General features: G+C 35.5%; 2 protein-coding genes, 1 long non-coding RNA gene and 1 other non-coding gene across 4 annotated transcripts; 2 read left to right on the top strand and 2 right to left on the bottom strand.

The window, feature by feature from the left end:
- Positions 1-324: 324 nt before the first annotated feature.
- TRNAE-UUC lies at positions 325-398 on the top strand. The gene has a single exon. It is a non-coding gene; the product is annotated as a tRNA-Glu (tRNA).
- Positions 399-2,157: 1,759 nt separating this feature from the next.
- Positions 2,158-4,488, bottom strand: LOC113335753. The gene is made up of 2 exons (XR_003353463.1): positions 2,823-4,488; positions 2,158-2,484 (listed from the first exon to the last, which is right to left on the bottom strand). It is a non-coding gene; the product is annotated as an uncharacterized LOC113335753 (long non-coding RNA).
- A 7,852-nt stretch (positions 4,489-12,340) lies between these two features.
- LOC113313183 (switch-associated protein 70-like) lies at positions 12,341-15,931 on the top strand. The gene is made up of 9 exons (XM_026561926.1): positions 12,341-12,586; positions 12,956-13,017; positions 13,117-13,200; positions 13,313-13,344; positions 13,515-13,596; positions 13,920-14,151; positions 14,337-14,564; positions 14,956-15,248; positions 15,345-15,931. The coding sequence occupies exons 1-9, from the start codon at positions 12,479-12,481 to the stop codon at positions 15,697-15,699; spliced, it is 1,476 nt and encodes a 491-aa protein (XP_026417711.1). The 5' UTR covers positions 12,341-12,478; the 3' UTR covers positions 15,700-15,931.
- A 25-nt stretch (positions 15,932-15,956) lies between these two features.
- Positions 15,957-17,539, bottom strand: LOC113313193 (fe(2+) transport protein 1-like). The gene is made up of 3 exons (XM_026561935.1): positions 16,873-17,539; positions 16,622-16,771; positions 15,957-16,530 (listed from the first exon to the last, which is right to left on the bottom strand). Exons 1-3 carry the CDS (start codon positions 17,476-17,478, stop codon positions 16,225-16,227), a joined length of 1,062 nt encoding a protein of 353 aa, XP_026417720.1. The 5' UTR covers positions 17,479-17,539; the 3' UTR covers positions 15,957-16,224.
- Between the last annotated feature and the right edge of the window lie 3,195 nt (positions 17,540-20,734).

Consider the following 20,734-nt stretch of genomic DNA (forward strand, 5'->3'; position numbering starts at 1 on the left):
GTCTAACTTACATTACTCACCAAGATCATTTACTTTATAACGCCCATTTTAACTTCAAAACCGGAATTTATATGAAGAGTTTCTTTTTATTATTATGAATACGAGACTATCATTCGGACGGAACAAATGTTAAGAAAGTGACAGGAAGTTTACTTTTGGTGAGAAAAATATCTTAGCTGCAAAGAATGTATTTATAATCCTATAATTTCATTAGACGTAAAAGCTACTAATAGCCAATGCATTTAAGAGAGGTTAGCACAATTTTAAGTCCATGTATGCCTTCATAAGAGGTTTTATTATTAAGTGGAGCAATTTCAACAACAATCCATTGTAGTCCAGCCCGGTTAGGATACCTGGCTTTCACCCAGGCGACCCGGGTTCAAATCCCGGCAATGGAACTTTTTTATTTTTGCATTCCACTGATATGTTGCAGTAGAATGGTTGTTTTTCTTTCTGTATCGAACTAAGAGTTTATTTACCATCGACATCAAAAAATCAACTTATATATCGAACTAAGCTTCGTTTGCTCAACCAATAACTTCTCCCCTTGGATAATTTTCTTCCATGTACGAAGTGTTTCTCGCCTTGTTCCCTTACTCTTACTGATCCGCTGAACTAATAAACCCTGCCCAACAATATGAACGCTAGTACTTAATTACAATATACAAAGACAAATATCAGTAATATGTGCTCAAAACAGACCTGAAATGCCTAATTTCTTCATTAGTTTCTTCTTTTCTTCCGGGGATAACCTTGAATAATTTGATGCACATCACTCTCAGGAGCTTCTGGCTCTTCATCCCATGCATCTTTGCCTGCATACACGAGTTATCATGAGTAAGTTTCCGGTTTCCCGTCAGATCCTTCAGTGAAGTACTTCTTCATTCTAAGACCCTTTGGCATTGTCTTTCTCCATATTTCCTTGCTTATACCTTTAGATTACATTTAAGAATAGCAACTTGATGCAAAAACCAGTTAATATGCACTGAAGAGAAATGCTACAGTAACCTCTTGCCTTACTGTCCGAGTACATTACCAAGGGTGTTCACTATCCACGGACTCTGGGTCGCATTTGTCTATAGCAATATGGTGATCCAAAATCCGTGGATGTGAACTCCAGTGATAGTGTTTTTTGTATTCGCCATCTTTGAATTCTTCGTCTTCTTATAAATAGAATGAATGAAATTTGAGATGCTACTACTGCAAAACTAAATGGTGCAATTTCATTATAGACATGCAGAAAAATTATGCAGCTAGCTAGCTCTCCATGAATACATTACCAAGGGTGTTCACCATCCATGGCCTATGGATCGCATTTGCGTATAAATCGCAATATAATGATCCAAAATCCATGAATGTGAACTCCCGTGGTAGTGTTTTGTATTCCTCTTCTTTGAATTCTTCTTCTTATGTATAGAATGAATGCAACTTGGAAGTTTTCTTCATGGTGTACCATTGGATGTTAGCATTGTAGGATTTGGCATAGAGAGGCAGAGGATTTGAAATTGAAAACTCAATGGATTACATTGTATTCCATCCTACATAAACTTATGCCTTTTATAGACAGTGATAGACTCAACTGTGTTCCTACGGAATAGGTGTTACAACCAACGATACAAAGGCATTATACTCCTCTAAGGACTAGGACTAACATTACTGACTATCCCCACTAACTCTAACAACATATGACCAAGCCATACACAACTCCTAAATAACAGCTCAGTAAACACTAAGTTGTGCGAGTATTACGCATCCATTGTTAACTCACTACTAAGACTTCGTCTTACTGTGTGTAGTTTGAGTTTAGTTCAAACTCCAACAAGCATACCAGGCCAAACACCAGAAAAATATCCTAAAACTGCCACCATGGTACGTCCATGAAACCAATAGTTACCACACGCTATAATGCACAATAAATACGAACTTTTTTAATGCACTGTAAAATCTTACAACTTAGAAGTGTGTGCTCATGGTATTGTTAGGCATTCGGGTGTATGATTGAATCACTACATCAATTAAAACTAAGCACAAGGAACCCTAACATACATCTGGAGTATAAGTAGATAATTCAAAAAAGTGAGTGATGTTTTCAATAAGTAAATCATCACTAAAGGAAGTTTTTTTTTCCCTTCAAAGTTCTAAGAAATCAACAAAATCTAGGATGAAAACTCGCGTACAGTTAAATCTCTTGCACAACATATTGAAAGCAAGATGCAGATACAAATGTCTGCTTAACAAAACTGCTAAATCTAGAGCAGTAGTTCATTTCAATAAAATAAAAATATAAAACCAGAATCTATAGATATTCCAACTTGCAAGTGCTGTGCGTAATTCATCTGAATGAGGTAATTTCTTAAGCACTTGTTTGTAAGACTGCTTCTTCTCCACCAGTAAGTGCTTAATTTTCGCCTGTTGAGAGAGCTTTGTCTGCAAGCTAGTGGCACTTTTTGAATCTTGCATGTAACTTGCATCTGGCGGGCATTCCTATAGTAGTACAATCCATAGAGAAACATAGATAACTGTAAGAAATTACACTGCTGAATTACTGCAAACTACTACGTACCACAAAGGCATGAACCAGTCTCAAGCAAAGTTACAGGTGATTAGCACATGCAACATAGACACTTTTAGTCTGAAATTTTATCGGCTTTTGTCAGGCCAACATTGCCAAGGAAGCTCCACAAAAGATTGAGAAAACACGCCATTTAATTCTCAGTAGCATTGAAAGGGAAAAAAAAAACTCTGAAAAAGGTTCTGGCACTTGATAAATCAAAAGGCTCACATATGCGTCAGTTTTATTAGTAAAGATAAAGCATACATACCTAACTGATGTCGTCGGAGAACAATTATGTATCAGAAAATCAGTTGATTTCTTCACCATGCTGAATGGTCTGAACAGGCAACAGTTTCTCGCAAAAAGGACTAATCTGATATTCAGCAACATAAGGACCAGTAGTATCCAATGAACACTCAAACTGATTCTTGTAATATTTTTTCTCTTTTTTATTATAATAACGCAAGCATTCCCGGCGTTTCTGTCCGCATGTTATGAATTTTATGACTGTTAAATATGTGCCAGTAATGTCTTTAAAATCTAAATTCTCCAGTGCACCCCATGGGCACGGCATTTGGATTGTTTCACTGATCCAATCACCACCAGCACCACCATGATTATCATTAAAAATTGACAAGTTGAGCAGGTCGACTCCTTTTTGGTACAAGACAGCTAAATGACCATCCACTGCTACTAATACATTAACTAATTTTCCGGTATTATACGAATTCCTTTGGGATGCAATCCGGGAAAATGATCACCCTAAATGTCTCTCTTCCAACATCAAACACAATGACTTCATTCTTGTTCGGGGGTCTTTGGTAATGGATCCAACATATGGAACCATTCACATAAACCGATTTTTCATTCTGCACAGTATTGAGCGGAAAAAGATGATCTTCAATCTTCCTCCATCTATTCTCACCTACTGTGAGAATCCCGCAAATAACTTTACGACTAACTACCATAGGAAACTCTCAAGCCCGCATATTTATAATCTTACATAGAACAATCTTACATACACAAAACACTTTGTGTTCATTAGTAGTTTGGTCGAATCCAAATCCAAACAAATAATCATAGCTGAGTCTCATATTTCCACGACAATTAGCTATTTGTTCCTGCCCAAAGCTGCTATCAAATACTTCACTTGTTCTTATCTCAATCCAAGGTGTTTTTTCTCCTGTGCACGGATTGCAAATGAGAACCGAATTAGGCTCATCATGTTTGACAAAACATAACAATCCATGAACTGGTTCGAGCATATTGAATCTAACATCAAGAATCATATTATGACTGGAAAATAAAGTAACATCAGTTTTCGTCCTAGAGTTTGTGGATCTTCTTTTACGGTCATCATCCAGCTTCAAATCCTTTTGGGGGAACAAAATACTCCTGATTTCTACGCTTCCAGGAAGAGGATGTTGTGGTTCTTCGCTATCAGAAAGAGGCCATGCTGGATATACAAGAAGAGTAGTAATATCCTTACATCGATTTGCTTCGTGCAATTTGATTAAGGATGTGTCTTGTTTGATTATGGATCTCCAATGTTTACATACAGACTTTAATCTCATTAATTATTTGGCACGAAGTCTGCTCAGTATGTGAACCAAAATTAAATCATCACAATCAAGAAAACGACAGATATGATCCGCTCCATTGCTGCTACTATTACTTATTTTATCTCGGGTTCTCGGTGATCTTCTTTTTATCATTTCTGTTTTCATTTTCTAATGAAACCCTACTTTCTTAGAATGAGGAAAAATACAATCCCTATTCCTATGAAATTGAAAGAAGAGGATGAATAGATCGTTACCTGATGAGCATCATCGTTCAGAGTACTTGTGATTGATGCGACAAGAGGATGACGAGAACAGGAAATCCCAAAATATGATTAGGGTTTATATGATTTCTATCGCCCAATTGAATGATGATGTTCATCACTTGTTTGCGGCCGTAGGCTAAATGGCTTTTGTTAGTGGGTAATTAATGGTCTGTGAAAGCAATTTTTTTTAGAATGATTTTTTTAGGGACGTTGGTTTTTTTGAGGGGACCATGGTTTTATTAGTCCACCTTCCCTATAGTGATAAGGGGTGTCCTAAAACGTTGAAATGACTAACCTATCCTTAACCTAATTTAATTTAAAACCAACCTAATAACCACCTATATATATAACCACCATCTCCTCCCACCACCACCGTCGATTACCGCCACCACCACCTCCGATTATCACCACCACCAACCACCGATTACCACCACCACCTCCTCCCACCACTACCACCACCGCCTATTTAAGAAATGTAACAACATCAATACAATCACAATTAAGTTCTGTTACATGATAATTTTATCGAGTATAAAAGACGCCAGCCGCAGCCTGATTCTGCCATGGGATCACTCCGGAGGTATTTTCCAACAAACCCTTCACTTTAATTCGATTTTGATTGCTTCAATCGAGTAGAAATCATCAAAATAGGGTTTTAGTAGGAGTTACAGAGCCATGTTCGGTTAGGTCGATTTTCCAAAAAACACTAGTTTACTAACCGAACTTCTTGAAAATGAAGAACACGAAGAACAATTCGGTTCTATTGGATTTAAAACTAAGTCACCGAACTCTCTGTTCGGTTGTTTCGCAAAAAAATTTAAAACTACAAAGTAACCGAACTCCACCCTTAGAACCGAAAAAAAAAAATCCAGTCTAACCGAACTGTGTTGTTGTGGCCACTATCTTGAGTTCCAAAATAACCGAACTTAGCCAATAGAGTTCGGTTTTTTCGCAAAAAATTTTAAAACTACAAAGTAACCGAACTTAGCCAATAGAGTTCGGTTGATTCGCAAAAAATACTTTTAACCGAACTCCTTTTATTAGAACAACAGAAGTCCATAAGTTCGGTTCCTTCGCAAAATAAGGATATCACCGAACTTTAGTTTACGAAAATAATGAGAAGTCCACAAGTTCGGTTCGTTCGCAAAAATGTTAAGTTTTCTTTGTAACCAAACTCTACCTTTGAAACTTCGTAATCGAACTCTACCTAATTCGCCAAGAAATAAATTTCGTAGTAACCGAACGTTTGCCTAATTGCATATATGCATATATAAGCCCAGTTCGGTTGATTCGCAAAATATTTTGAAGTTTGCAAACCAACCGAACTTCTAACACTAGGTTACTTTTAACCTGCAGTTCGGTTGGGAACTTGGTTGCGTTGAAGTTTGCGAACTAACCGAACACACAAGATGTACCCAAATAAATTGTTAAGTTCAAAGTTCGGTTACCTACCATTTTATCCTAGGTAACCGAACATTACACTGTACGACCAAAACCTCCATTAACGAGCGAGTTTGGTAACTTGCGTGTTTGGAAAACGTAACTGAACTACACTTTCAGGTGTGTTCGGTTACATGTTCTTGACATATGGTAACCAAACTGACCCAAATCTACATAAAATTTTCATTTTTTTTGAAAGTTTGGAGCAATTCAACCAACATTATCTAAGTTTGAAGCACACCTGGGTACCCAAATACCCTTCCTCCAGTTGTGGTTGGTAAAATCCATCGTTTTTCATGTTTTCCTTCTTCATCTTCTCTAACTCTACTTTCTCAATAATTCTACTTCTTTAAAAAAAATCATCTGATTTTTTAATCTCACTAATTATCTTTAACTTAATCATCTCACTAATCATTGCACTAACTATTATTAACACTAACTAATCATCACCCAAAAGTAATCAGGAGGGTAATTTAGGTATTAATATAAATATCCATCTAAGGGGTGACCTAGATTTACTTCTAATGTCTTTACCCAACATAAAACCATGGCCCCCAAAAATATCATGGTCCCCAAAAAATCGTTTTTTTTTTTACTTGTTAGTTGTTAGTGGGTAATAATTACCTATCAACCAAAATCTTCGATAGGCCCAAAATCAACTTCATTGCTTTTTACATGTTTCACTGTTTGGCAGCAAGAAGCAAAATGCGCCTTTGTGACCAAAATTTGCTCTGACATGCAAAATTCATTTTCAATGGTTCTGGCATACCGCCTTTTAAACAAAGCTAAAACCGTTACTCACAGAAAAGGAGGTGGGGCATGAGGATTTTGCGGGGGCCAGCTTTTTTTTTTGCTAGGAAAAAAGAATTTCATTACTCAGAAAGAGTTTACAATATTAGGGAGAAAATAGGGACGGTTGTTTTCATCTCATACTCCTGAAACATTTTCAATTCTATTGTGCTTAGCAGCTATGTCTGCAGCACCATTAAGCGATCTTTTGACATGTTTGAATTTAACAAAATGAATATTATTTAAAAGCAATAAACAGTCATCTAGGACTGAGTGGGAGGTCCAACTAGTTTGGCCTCTGTTATCATTAAGGTATGCCACAACATTTTTGGCATCACTGACTAGATAGACATCTTGCAGATTTCTCTCCTTGATCCATTTGGCAGCTGCCAGAAGAGCTTCACTCTCAGCATCTTCAGAGCTTGCTTTCCTTCCTGATTCTAATTTGCAGCCTTTGAATTCACCTGCAGTATCCATAGCCACAATTCAAATTCCAAATTTATTAGTATCTTTGTCAAAAGAAGCATCACAAAATAAGATTAAACTATTTCGTGAAATTAGTTGCAACAAAAAAGAATTATTGTCCTAAACTGAAATAATAGGATTAGAAATGGGAATAGGCCCTAGATGGTTGGAAATATCTGCAAATATTCTAATTGCAATTCTAGCTGTATTTGGGGGCTAGGAGTTTTATTGTCGAAGACTTTAGAACACCTGTCCTTCCAAATACACCAAGCGACATTCATAACAGTAACTAGATGGGTTTGTAGATGGTCTGTAGTAAGCCATTTAGTAACCCAGGTTTGAGAGAGGTTTGTGAGAGGGTTGATTTGATTTTTTGTTGGGAGGGCGGTACGCCCAGAATTTTTTTATTCATTTTATTGTTCCAATTTATCTCGTGGCTTATTACATACGTAGTGATAAAAAAGCAGCCTATTGATCAAATACCCAAAACATGACTTGCAGTTTTATATCAAAAATATTACTCCTCCTAATACCTTGATTCAACCCCATCACCGAAAAATTTACCCTATAATGTATATAATATTTTTTCGATATGAAAAAAGTTTGTCTGGTTTTGTTTTTAAGAAAGGACCTATATTTTATTGATTCGAATACCTCATTCAACTTGTGGTTTGTAGGATTACATAGATGAGGTGTTAGATAAGCACAATCTCTTGTTTGATTATGATATATTGCAAATTGACACAACAAGCGTGCAATGTGATTTACATTCACAGAACTAAACAATATGGAAGAGGTTAATAGAGGTCTTGATCCTACAAGTGATAAATTTGATGCTCCAAACCTTTGTCTTCAAATTAATTTCCGAATCACATACCTTTGTGTCGTCCATCAGAGAAGAATTTTTACTAACAGAGTTTTTCTTCAAATATTGTCTCTACAATCTCATCAATCCAGACTAGTATAAGGAAGAACATAGAAAATATGTTACGTTGGACGAAATCTGATTTTCTTATTAATATGGAAAATTATTCAGGAACTTCTGTTACAAAAGTCTGAATACCAGACTGATTTTGATATCATAGAATCCTATTAGAAAACCCCAAAGACAATAATAAACAGTTGTATAAGCGTAACGAAGTAATATATGGCATGTAGTAGCTATTGATAAAATTTATTGGAATCAACCAAGAAAAATTGAAATTTAAAACCTAAATATTGCAAGAACACAATATTTTTGTTAAAAAAATAAAACAACAAACTACTATTTCCCATATTTACTTAGTGAATCTAAAATCCCAGACCCAAAACCAAGTAAATCTAGTTAAGCACGAAATATAGGTCATACAAGAATTAGGATAATTGTTTTGGAAAAACGGTTATGCAGGGCGAGAGAGAGAGATATTTGTTAGATCATGGCTCGGTCGAACTCACAATTGTTATTATATCAAGCTTGTTGTCAAATTTGATTGTGAAAATTATTTCTTGATTTCTAGTCTCAAATTAGTTAAGTCTCGGAATTAGATAAAAATGTAGTTGAGAAACTGTGGATCACGGCAGTCATCATTGTGTTTTACTGTTTGAATGCGAAGATCAGCCGAAGCTTATGGAGAACTTCATAAACAAAAGGTAAGTGAAGACTGAACCACCTATTTCTCTAGTTATACTCACTTTTTTTTATCATTGAGACGATGTCGCATAACTAATTAGACTATTATGCATACACAAGAATTTCGAGTCAAGTTTATCTTGGTAATTAGTTCTCGAAATATAATGACTAAGCTTAATGAACATTTGTTCATACTTGATGAATTTCGGTTAAGGACAATTTTATTGTTCGGAATCAAAATCATGATTCAAGTTTTATCATTCGAAAATAGCCTGGAATAGTGATTTGCGTCATTGATGTTAATTATTCGGGAACGTTTTGAATCGATTTAGAGAGAAATATAAAATTAATATATATTCAGATACAAGACAATGTTATCAGTCTTACAAACTGGGAAAACTGTTATAAGTCTGAACCCGTATTACATGTAATCATACACGTAGCGGGGTAGCTATATATGTACATATCGACTTTCAAATTTTTGGTACGCATATTCTTATGTATATCATATTAAAAATCTGCTCAATTCGTGAACCGTATCGGTATGCCTACTCGTACATGCAAACCAGTTTGGAACTGTGGTTACGTAACCGGAATTAGTATCCAAACTGGTTTGCAAACCAAAATAGTTATGTGTTCCCAAACTCGGTTTAGTACCCATACCGGTACGCAAACCAAAATAGTTCTGTGAACTCCGGAACCATCCATAGCCTTAAGGTTTCCAAACCGATACGCATACCTAAATAGTTTTGTTGACTCCGGAACTTGGTTTGGTTAAATATTTACAAATCGGTACACGTAATTTGACTGACCTGAGTCACGAAAATCAATGGTATTTGTACTTTGTGCATTTACTAACCATGTCGATTATTTTCAAGTGCGATTAAATTATTTCTACGAAATAATTAGCATTTGAGTAATTCTAGAAAACACTAGACTTATTTAATCACATGATTGTGACTCAAGATTAATATCTGAAGTGTTCATGAAAATGAGTATTAAGCTTTTAAATTCTAATCGGCTAGTTTCGGCTAACCACATTGAACATAGTCTTTGTACACGGTACGGTTACGTTTTTACCTAACCAGAGTGTATATCTTGATTATATAAATCATATTCAAAGATTCATCTAATGGTGGATATTGTTTACTTGGTTTCAACCTATCTTAATTAGCTTAAACCTAAAGCAACATATGCTTTGAATGTCCATAAAAGGGGAACTTAAGCAACTGGATCTTTGAATCTAATGTTGATGAAGTTCCTCCAAGCGCCCCTCAGTAGATCTTCGTCTTCAATCGATGAACGCCGTGAAGTCTAAATCTCAACAACAAATTATATTATAATCCGAGACATGGCTATAAGTAGACTACAAATCAAGACATAGTTTTGATCACCTAAAATTGACAAACAAGCTTGAGATAGAAACGCTTGCGAGTTCGACCGAGCAGTGCTCTAACAATAATAAAAAAGGTGTCCTCCACGGGAGACCAAATTTGTTAACTTATTGGATTTCCAAGTCATACTAGTAGGATTGGCAATTTCCATTCCTTCTCATGGGCTAGCTTCGTCCATACAAAATAGGTTCTAGTAGTTCATTTTATTGCATCTAGGCTACCATTTACTGTCAAATGACATCTTTATAATCTCCTTCTACTCTATATGATTTTAACATATTCATTCGTGGATTTTCATATATTTTTTTAATGATCTTAACATTAATCACTTCAATCGGTTACTCTACAACACATATAATTACTTAAGAACCGAAACATATGCCAGAGTGGAGTAAGATATAAAACCTGGTTAGTTTGAGGGTCATTGGTATTATTTGAGGGCCATTGATATTATTTGAGGCATACTCAATTTTTCTCACATTCTGAAACTAAGATATGAGGTGTATAATTTAAGCAAAAATACTAAATTACCCTCATCACTCTAAATATATAGGATGCAAAGTTTTCATCACATTCGGAAAATATTAAATACCTTAAACAACAACAAAAAACTTCATATTTTCCAATCATTCATAATCATGAAAATCGTAATCCCAACTTTTTATCCAACTTCAATATCACAGATTCAATTAAAGTAATTCTCTGTTAACCCCTTATATTAACATCGTTCTTCATTTATTATACTTGTACAAGTGAATATCTGTAAATTAAAATTTAAGAATACTAGCTAGAATCGGTCCATGTAGGTCGCTCGTATATGCCGATTCCGGTTATGTTCTTCATGTCCATGAAGAACATGCAATGAAATCGACATATAAGATACGCCTGCATCCACCGGTTATGGTGATGTTATTCATTTCCAAATAGCACAACTCAAATTGGAGTATAAGATATTTCTACATCGACTGATTCTTTGTATATGATTACTCTGTAGAGGAATAACTCCATAAATGAATAAAAAATTATGATTCCGATACTTGGCTTAATATTTTTAAAAATTAAGAATAATTGTGTAACGCCAATTCTACTTTGTAATAGGGGCTTCACTATATTCGTTGTCTTATTTATTTTTTTTAAATATTATTCATGTATCTGATATGCGGATTGTGTTCACTTTTATTTTATTTTTGTTTTCTCCATTAGAATCTGTGGGAATGCAAGTGTATTATCCATCAATTGTATCGGTATTTTTTTTTTCTGAAGATTTTTCCAGTTACCACTGACTCCGTGGTATTATTTTTTTTGGAGTTTTCACCACGAAGAATCAATGAATGTGGATATCTTATCTATTGATTTTGTGGTATTCATTCTTCTAAAGTTGTCTTTGATAAGAATTGACTGATTTGCATGTGTCTTATCTACCGGTTATGTGGATACTATTTTCGAAACTGTTATTCTCTGGTAATAATTATATCTTTGTTTTTGGATTTACTTTTAGTAGATATGGATAATAGAAAGTAACAAAAGATGTTATTATCGAGCTACTGAACAAGAAAATGTGGATAGTAAGTCTGAGAACATTGTTCAAAGCTTATGCAAGTTTTTCTACAGAGTCGAGACCAAATTAGAAAATGCTAAAATCGGTTAATCAACTTACTCATGAATAGCTTAGTGAGCTTATTAGATGTGAAAAACGTAATAGAAACTGTATTGCAATGTGGAGTGAACATGAGACAGAGTTGAAGAAGAAGCATGGGCTGCTGCAACAAATGATGGTGGTGTTCCTGCCAATGCGGCTGCTCCCTGGTATCTAATACTTAGAAAAGTAAGTAAAACTGATTTTTATAATAGCAAATTTGCTTTTCTAATGAAGTTTGTAAAAATCAACCAGTCGTAAAAGTAGCTAATAGCGGGTTTGGACACTAGAAGCGGAAATGCATCCGCTTCTCCAAAAGCCGAAATCAGAAGTAGAAATTAATAAAAAAAACTATTTAATTTCGCATAAGATTAATTTTTCAATTTTTAAAAGTCATTTTAAAATAACCAATGTCGCTTTGATTTCCTGAAGGCAAAAAAAACATGCCGTATCCGAACAAGCTATAAATCTAAAAAAAAATATTGTGCACTAGGAATACACCCGCCGGGTGCCCAGCCAGAGTAGCAGGCGGGCCTATCGTACAAAGTAGGTCCATCGAAAAATACATTTCACCCACAAGTCATATCACGTGACCAAAACACACTATATCCTGCTTGCCGGCGTTGTTTAGTACCAGAGATCTGAGAGACAGCAGAGGAGACTAGAGAGTGTTTCGATCACACCTACCGATCAAACCCTAATATTTTCCCCAATTTCTTCAAATCTACTTTCTAATCGATTAATTTCTTGTTCAATTCTTCTTCGAATGGCTTCAAATGGAACTGAAAACAGCTTGGAGAAGATTAAAAAGCAGCTCGCATCAAGTTCTGGCAAGAATTTGTTGCAAGGTCCAATCCTTAAACGTTCTGAAACGGTAAATAAATAAAGGGTTTCTTTGTTTTTTCTTATAGTTCAGTTTTCTTATTCTTGAAGGTCCGATTGAATTTCTTCATTTTTGAGCTCCATTTGTTGAATTAGAGGCTACTGATTACCTAATTTGGTTTAGTTCAATACAATAGATGTTCAGCATGAGACTGTACTGCTCACCTGCATCACCTTGAGCTGCCTTGTTGAAATATATGCTTTAAATTGCCTTGTAGTTTCTGAATTTGAGTTTGTACATCACTTTGAGGCGGGGCATTGGTTGATTCACTGATTGTATTTATTGTCAAGTGTTAGACATTTTTCGCTTATTGTGTTTTTTTCTTTTTCTTTTCTGACTCGTAGTTCGTTTAATGAACAGTTGAGAAAATGGAATGAGAGATGGATGATCTTAGACCCAACCACTGGAAAAATGGAATACAAGTATGATGTTTCTCTCTTCAGTTATGTTGTTTAGTCAGTAGTGTGTCATTCTAACTAAGTACTGTATTGTGTTCTAACTATCTGTTTGTGGTGCTGCAGGACTCGGAGAAATGAGACGGTTGTCAAGGGGTCTATTATATTTGATGCAAACAGCACAATTACACTATCTCCTGTGAATTTCCAGTAAGATTGATACTGTCTAACTTGTGTGTACTGAGCTAAATATATTCATAGTGAGCAATTTTTATATTTCTTGGATGACTGCTGATATGTTGTCTTTCTCTACATGTTGCAGTGGACTACCAAAGTACGATGGTTGTTGTTTCTGTATCCTCATGAACTAAGATCTTATTTTGGCCATATAGAGATGATTAGCATCATTTATTCTGTTTTTGAATCTGGCGATCCGATGTTTGGGATCTTAATTGTAGAAACTTCTCTGCTTGATTTTAGTTCCATAAGAATTGTTATGTTGTATCTTAACTACTGTTTGCTAGATATTGGAACGCCACAGAAAAATGAGTACTATCTTTGTGCTGAAACTCCCGGTGCTGCTCGCGCTTGGGTATCAACTTTACAGTAAGTTTCTTTAGATATCTTCTGCTTATTGCTTTGTTGCCTAAAAAAGTTCCCAATACAATGCTATTAAACTGAATTACTATAATTTGAAGCTGAAGCTAATAGATGATGCCCGAGTGGTTCCTTTTTTCTTTTCTTTAGGGGATTTGGTTTTTGAGTGAGAAGTCAATCATGAATTAGGTTTAACTGAATTAGGACGTGTAAAGAACCAGATGCTTGCTTTTTAATGTCATACTCATATGAGTTAAGATTACTTTTGTATTGAGGGTCTGTACCATTTGCAACTCTTCTTACATGGACTTCTCTTCTTGTTCTCCCCACAGAGCAACCCAGCTGGTACTTAAAGCCCATAAAGAAGCTGTGAATTCCTTAAGCGGGAATGGTTCTGCACAATTGGGAACAGTTGCAACGGTGGTTGCTGCTGCAAACTCAACAGCGCTGGAGTCTACTAAAGAAATTGAAGCAGCCATGAGAATATCTATGAGGGCAGCTCTAGGGAACATGATGGGAAGTAGACCAGCTGACGCTCAAATGGATGATACGGCAATCATGATGGTATATTGTTGCAGCCAACGTGCCTGCATTGCATCTTCTCTGTTGACTGTGCATATGCTGTCGATCAGACGTTTGTTTCTTTTATTGGAGACGCCTTTGAAATGTCTTGTGGATGTTGTCAGGTTTCATCTATCTCATATCTGAAATATCCCATCTCTTACGATTCCATGGTTATAATTCCACAGGAAACTCTAAGAGTGAAGGACGAGGAATTACAAAAGTTGGCTAGAGAGCTTCGTTCAAGGGATTCAACGATTAAAGAATTGGCAGAGAAACTATCTGAAACTGCTCAAGCTGCTGAGGCTGCGGCTTCTGCAGCATATGCAATGGATGGACAAAGAAAGATCGTTTGTACAGAAATTGAGCGTCTGAAAAAGGATTCAGAACAGCAGCTGGAGTCATCCATGTCCAAGGTGTTAAAACATTCTTACCTTGGCTCTACCACTTCAATGTATTATATAACCTGGTAGTGCAAGTTATTAAAAAACTCTTTTCACAAACTTCATCTTAAAAGCTCTTTTCCACTTTTTGACGGGATTTAGTATAAATCTCAGGATAAGAGTGCCATGGGATAGGTTAAGTTTAGTATACTTAGATGCCTGGTCAGTACGCTATTTGACCTCCTATCTTTGATTTTATCTTACTAGTGATATCTGATGACTATCTCTAGGTAACTTGATCAAACAATGCCCTGTTTCACCCCTCAGTTTGCATTTGTATTTCCATCTTCTTACATTTGAATCATTGGTAGTTTTTCATCACCACTGCTAACAATTTGACTCTCCTTTGATATTTGCTTTGTAGTTGAGAGCGTCTGGAGAAAAATTTACAGTTCTGCTTAAAGAGCGCGAGCAATTGTTGCAGCAAACAGATTCTGCACTTAAAGAAGCACAATTATGGCGTACTGAACTTGGTAAAGCTAGAGAGCAGGTTGTTATATTAGAAGGGGCGGTTGTTCGAGCAGAAGAGAGGGCTAGGCTTGCGGATGTAGATGCTGAAGCCAGGGTAAAAGATGCTATGGAGAAACAGTTGGCTGCTTTAAAAGAAAAAGAAGAGCTTCTTGCATATGTTCAGATGTTGCAAGCACAATTCCAAAGGTTTCATATTTTCCTTTACTGACTTTTGGTTCGGTCTCCGAATACGATAACTAAATGTAGGTGATATTAATAACTTCCATAATTTGCTTGTGACAGACAACAAGGAGAAATGAAGCAAGTATCTGAAGAAGAAGAGACCAAATCCTGCTCTGTCTCTGACAGCCTTCCTTTAACAAAGCACGTCGATTTGTCAGAGGAAAATGTTGATAAAGCATGTCTTAGCGTTTCAAGATCAGTCCCACATACAGATGATCAAGAAAGCCTTCGTTCAATAGGAGACGGAGAATGGAATGACATTCAAGCAACAACAAATTCAAGAATAGAAGACGTCAGAGAAATAGCCCCGGAAGCAGAAGAAAGAAGAAGTCTTGATATTTCGGTCGTGAGTTTACCTGTTGATAATCATGACCACCATGAGCCGCATGATGATAACTCTTTTCATCAGCCTTGAAATATTTACGGCGTAACATATTTTCAGAAGTCTTGGATTTGATTGGTACATCTACTGCGAAATAAGTTTGTTTCTTTGTTGTTCCAACTTTGTGCTTGGTATATGGATGTTCCTGTTTTGTCATAGGGTATATTGTTTATGGCTTTATTGATTAGCTTACAGTAGTACATAGCTTTAAACAGAATGTATACCGATATTCGCTAATTAAACTTGAAGGGTTTGCTCGATACTATTTGCGCAGAAAAATTTAACTTCAAAATCTGTTTATTAAATTTAAGTTCTATAAAGTTTGCAAATCAAAGAACTTAGATTTCTACTACCATTATCAGAAAGGAGGTTCAGCAAAAGAATCACTAAAGGTACTACTGATCTCTTTACAAGTATATCAAATCGCTAACTCATTTCGTATCTTCGAGGATGAACTTTAAGCTCACAGCACCATAACTGACATCCCACCAGCACCAAGAAGAACAGCAACATATGATTCGACTTTAAGCTTCATCTCGTATCTTTGAGGATGAACTTTTAAGCCCACAGCGCCATGACTGACATCCCACCAGCACCAAGAAGAACAGCAACATATGACTTCAGTTGAAGCTTTATACTCCCTTGCAATTTTCGACCCATAAAATCTGCTGCTAGTAGGTCTACCAATGCCATATAAATCAAGAGCCCCGCTGATGCACCGTTTAAAAGTCCTTCAGTGATCAAAGCATGAGGACTACTTTCTTTGTAAGATTTCGATATCAAGAGCCCAACAAGAATCCCTAATGGTGTTGTTGTCGCAAAGAAAAAGGCCATTAGAGATTTCTTCAACAATGTGTATTCAGCCTGCACATCAGAAATTCACAATCAGTTATATTTGCAGCATACGCTGGAGCAATTCAATGGGTACATTTTAAGGTTTATGCAGCAGCATTACCTGGAGAATGCAACCACCAAGACCCATGCCTTCAAACATTTGGTGGAAACACAATGCAGCAACAAGAGGTTTTATGCTACAGACATTGCTTGAAGCTCCCAAAGAAATCCCTATCACCACCGAGTGGACTACAATTCCGCACTCAAGTACCTGCAGAAACAAAACAAAACAAAAAAAAACAAAAATCAATACCAGCAAATTTGAAAATTTTGTCTTACAATTTATAAAAATAAAATTTGCGGATTACATACCACAGCGATAACACGATAACGCGTCAATTGAGCACTGGCCACATCACCTGCCATAACAAAAGAATGTCCATGACCATGTGAATGGGCATTTCCATTACCATTTGCAATTTCCACATCTCCATTAGTATTACCCTTTTCATTTTCAACTGCATTTTTATTCTGACTGTAACTTGTAAATATCGAATCGATCATCAAAGTAAAAATTGCAGACAACATCGCCACAAAACCAGTGAACGGAAACGTATGCCATGGCTTATCAGGCAAGCAAACAGAAGATAAATCATTGAACGAATCTGGCAAAACGTGCATAAACCCAGTTGCTAAAATAATCCCAGAAGCAAATGCTTTGACAATCGTAAATATATCTCGATCGGGTTGCAACGCTTTAACATTTTTAGTAATCAAGGGCAAATTAACACCAACAATACTAGTGATTAATATTGCAAAGAAGGCTATGATTTTGAGAGGAAATGCCTTGGATTTGTTAATACATTTCCCGGTTTCTGATCCGCACTCTGATGGTGGTGCTTCTTCAGCATGAGTTGCCGCTAGGGTTTGTGCTAATAATATGAAGATCATGAAAAGGGTTTTCTTAATCACTGCCATTAATTGAGATTCTGAGAGAGAATTTGGGAAAGAAGAACAAAATCAAAATGTAAAAAATGAAATTGTATTTTTTTCTTGTTTTTCTCATCAAGGTTTTGATGAGATTTATAGTATAATTTGGGAAAGAATCAGAGTAGGTTTTACAACTGGCGCTCATGGGTTTGGTGAATTCACCACAAGCTGAGATGACACATGGCAATAATGTTGTGATACGTAGGAATTTATTGTGCCACATAGGAATAAAAAGTGTGGAATTTTGTGGTTGGAGTGTGCATGGGAGGTAAGAGATTTTGTAGGGTTAAATTTGACTTGGGGTTTTCAAAGTGAAATGTGAAAAATCTCATGCTATATTGAATTTGATCTGCGCAATTAGTGATTGCTGATTTGCACAATTAAATGGCCTTCCTAATTAAATGGAGTGAGCATAAAAAGATTACTATTTAATAATTGAACCGTTATAAGTATCAAAATCAAAAATATGATCTTAAAATTCACTTTTCTTTTGCTTAACCTTCGCAAAAATGGCAAGTTTGAGTTGTCAAAGATGGTTTGAATATAGGCCTCTAATTCATAAAGATGATTTTGCCATAATTTCTAGAGTTTTAGTGTTTGATATTCAAGTCAAGGTCCTAATATAAGGATATTTGGGTACCGCAAGCAGAAGAAACAGAAATAAATCTCAAAAATGAAATGTAAAAAACATTTGGTTTCACAAAACATTAATGTTCTTACATTACATATGAAAAAAAATCTGTAAATTTATTAAATTAATTTTTCTTAACTGTAAAAGACATTCTAAAATTCTAGGATAGTGTGACTTAACTAACTTCTGTCAAACACCATGATAAGTGATGGTTTTTGCATGAGGTGATGTTGGTTAAGTCAAGTCTATGAATGTCGACACTATTTGATTGTTTGTTTTTGGCTCATTGAATCTCTACCATTCTTTTTATCGGTACAGCATAAACCACACAAACATGTAAATTCCCATGAACCTACTACAGTAGCCAGCAGTAGCTTGTTTATCAACGGGGAGGGATACACATGAGTATGATCTTAATGAATTTAGAGGCGCTTACATTTGACTCAGTCACTCAGAGGGCATCATTTGCATCATCAGTGCCAGTCCTTGTAAGAATCAAAAACATGATGTAAACCTCCCTCCCCTGGACCATACAAGCGCATGCGATGGTGGGAAGACGCTGTACCTTGCATTGCTTGTCTTCATTTTTCAACTTAATTTGGCTTTTCTTCTTGTTTTCTATACTATTATGTTTCACTAATTAAGACGCGAAAAAAACCAGAATTTGCTTCTTTTCTTATTTTCTTTGTTTGATTTTGACACTTCGAGTTTGACTAATAACAAATATCTGTTTCCTTTTGAATCTCTTTGTTACCCGTAAGCCATAACATCAACTAGTAAATTGAAGTATATACTAGATTATTGTTGCAGCAGTGTGAGACCGATAAAACTTTTTTCTTTTTTTTCTTTTTTTGTGAATAGGCCGATAAAACCCTAATATTGCAATCACAAATTGGTTAAAAAGACCAAAATCAATAATTCCTGGGTGAAATAGATTTGTAGCATTTGATACTGTTTAAATATCCAAAGATATCTAAAATACTTTTCTAATATCCAAAGTGGATATTTCACCCATTTTTTATAACTGATGTTCGTTACCTCCAACATCTATTATTACTTGTTCATCCATGAATCATAGGAATACCATTTAAGGATAGAGAGGTTATAAGTTAAATTCTCGAATTAGTATGAGCCAATAAAGTAGCTCCAACTCCGGAAGCATCCTGGAACCGTTTTACAACTACTAATGGACCAATTAGCTCGGTGACTACTTTTTTGAGATATCTTCTTTATTGTTATATTGCTCATATAAAGTTCCATCAATGGCCACCACGACCCTCTTCTCATGAATCAGGCCCCCCTTATTAACTGGTTCCATTTTACGAAGAATTACGACTATGCCTGCACCAGCTAAATGTGCTGCTCTTTGGACAGTAGTATCAATCACCTCTGAAACATTTATTTTCACGATTAAGGTGGTCTCTACCTGTTTACAGATTAAAACGTAATACAATTTGTGTTCATTAGTGATTTGAATTAGACAGTTATCAATTGAGAATTCGATACCAAACAGACAGACAAGAGAATTTACTTTCACTTTTTTCTTAATATTGATCCAACAGTTTCGAGTCCATATAAATTGTCACTGTGGATGTCATTTAAATCTTTCGTCCAAACCAGAATACAGATTCCCCTAAGATGACAATTACCAGAGATGACAATAACCCAATAACCAAGAATGTCTTTTCCTAATTGTTAAAGCTTGGGCTGAATTTTAGGCCAAATGTGTTGGCTTTCTATGTTGGTTGATTTGATTGTATATGAGGTGTTATATACATTAAAGAAAAATGATTAATTGACGAGTTTCAACTTGCATAAAAACTGTTTGGTAGAATGTCTCAAAGGCATATACAATAGAATTTGTGTTCATTTGTCGAAATTTTATATTGAATTTCGTAATGTACAATTAAATATGGCCTAGCTGTTGTCGAAGAACGTAATGCCGAGTATACAAATTTTACTAATTATATAGAATTTCAACTTTTGTTTTTATTCTCAAGAGCTACAGAAATTGAGATGGAGGAAATATAAATATGAGCAAGCTAAGGCAGATTAAGGAAAGTTTGTACTAGCTAAGATGAAACAGTTAAAGACTCAAGAATTTATTTGAAGCAACAAACAAGTCACTTGGAAGTGGAAATCGAGTACCTTAGTAAGGCAATACTTTTAATTATTGTAAGTACAAATGATGATGCTTTTTTTTTTTTTTTTGGTTTAATCAATTTTAGATGCTGTTCATTTTCAACGGTAAAACTTGAATTAATCCGAGTACATCACGGAATAAACCAGGATGAAACTAGTTTCATCCTACATATTTTGGAAAAATATATATTTTGGGCAGGATGAAACTGGTTTCATTATGCATATTCTGAGAAGAAAAAAACAGATTCATCCCGCACAATCTAATGAAAATACATTTTCATAACGATGATACCACTTTCATCCTGCATATTTTGACAAAAACGTTTTTTTCATCAGGATGTATCTGGTTTCATCCATCATATCCTGACAAGATTTTCAATAGATAACAGTGTAAGCTAATTTAAGTTAATTTTTTTCATATACATTCATAGAAGAATCCAGTTTCATCAATGGCATAGAGTTTTACAAACA

The sequence above is a fragment of the Papaver somniferum genome, chromosome 1 (genome assembly GCF_003573695.1).
Source record: "Papaver somniferum cultivar HN1 chromosome 1, ASM357369v1, whole genome shotgun sequence".
Classification (NCBI taxonomy): Eukaryota; Viridiplantae; Streptophyta; class Magnoliopsida; order Ranunculales; family Papaveraceae; genus Papaver; species Papaver somniferum.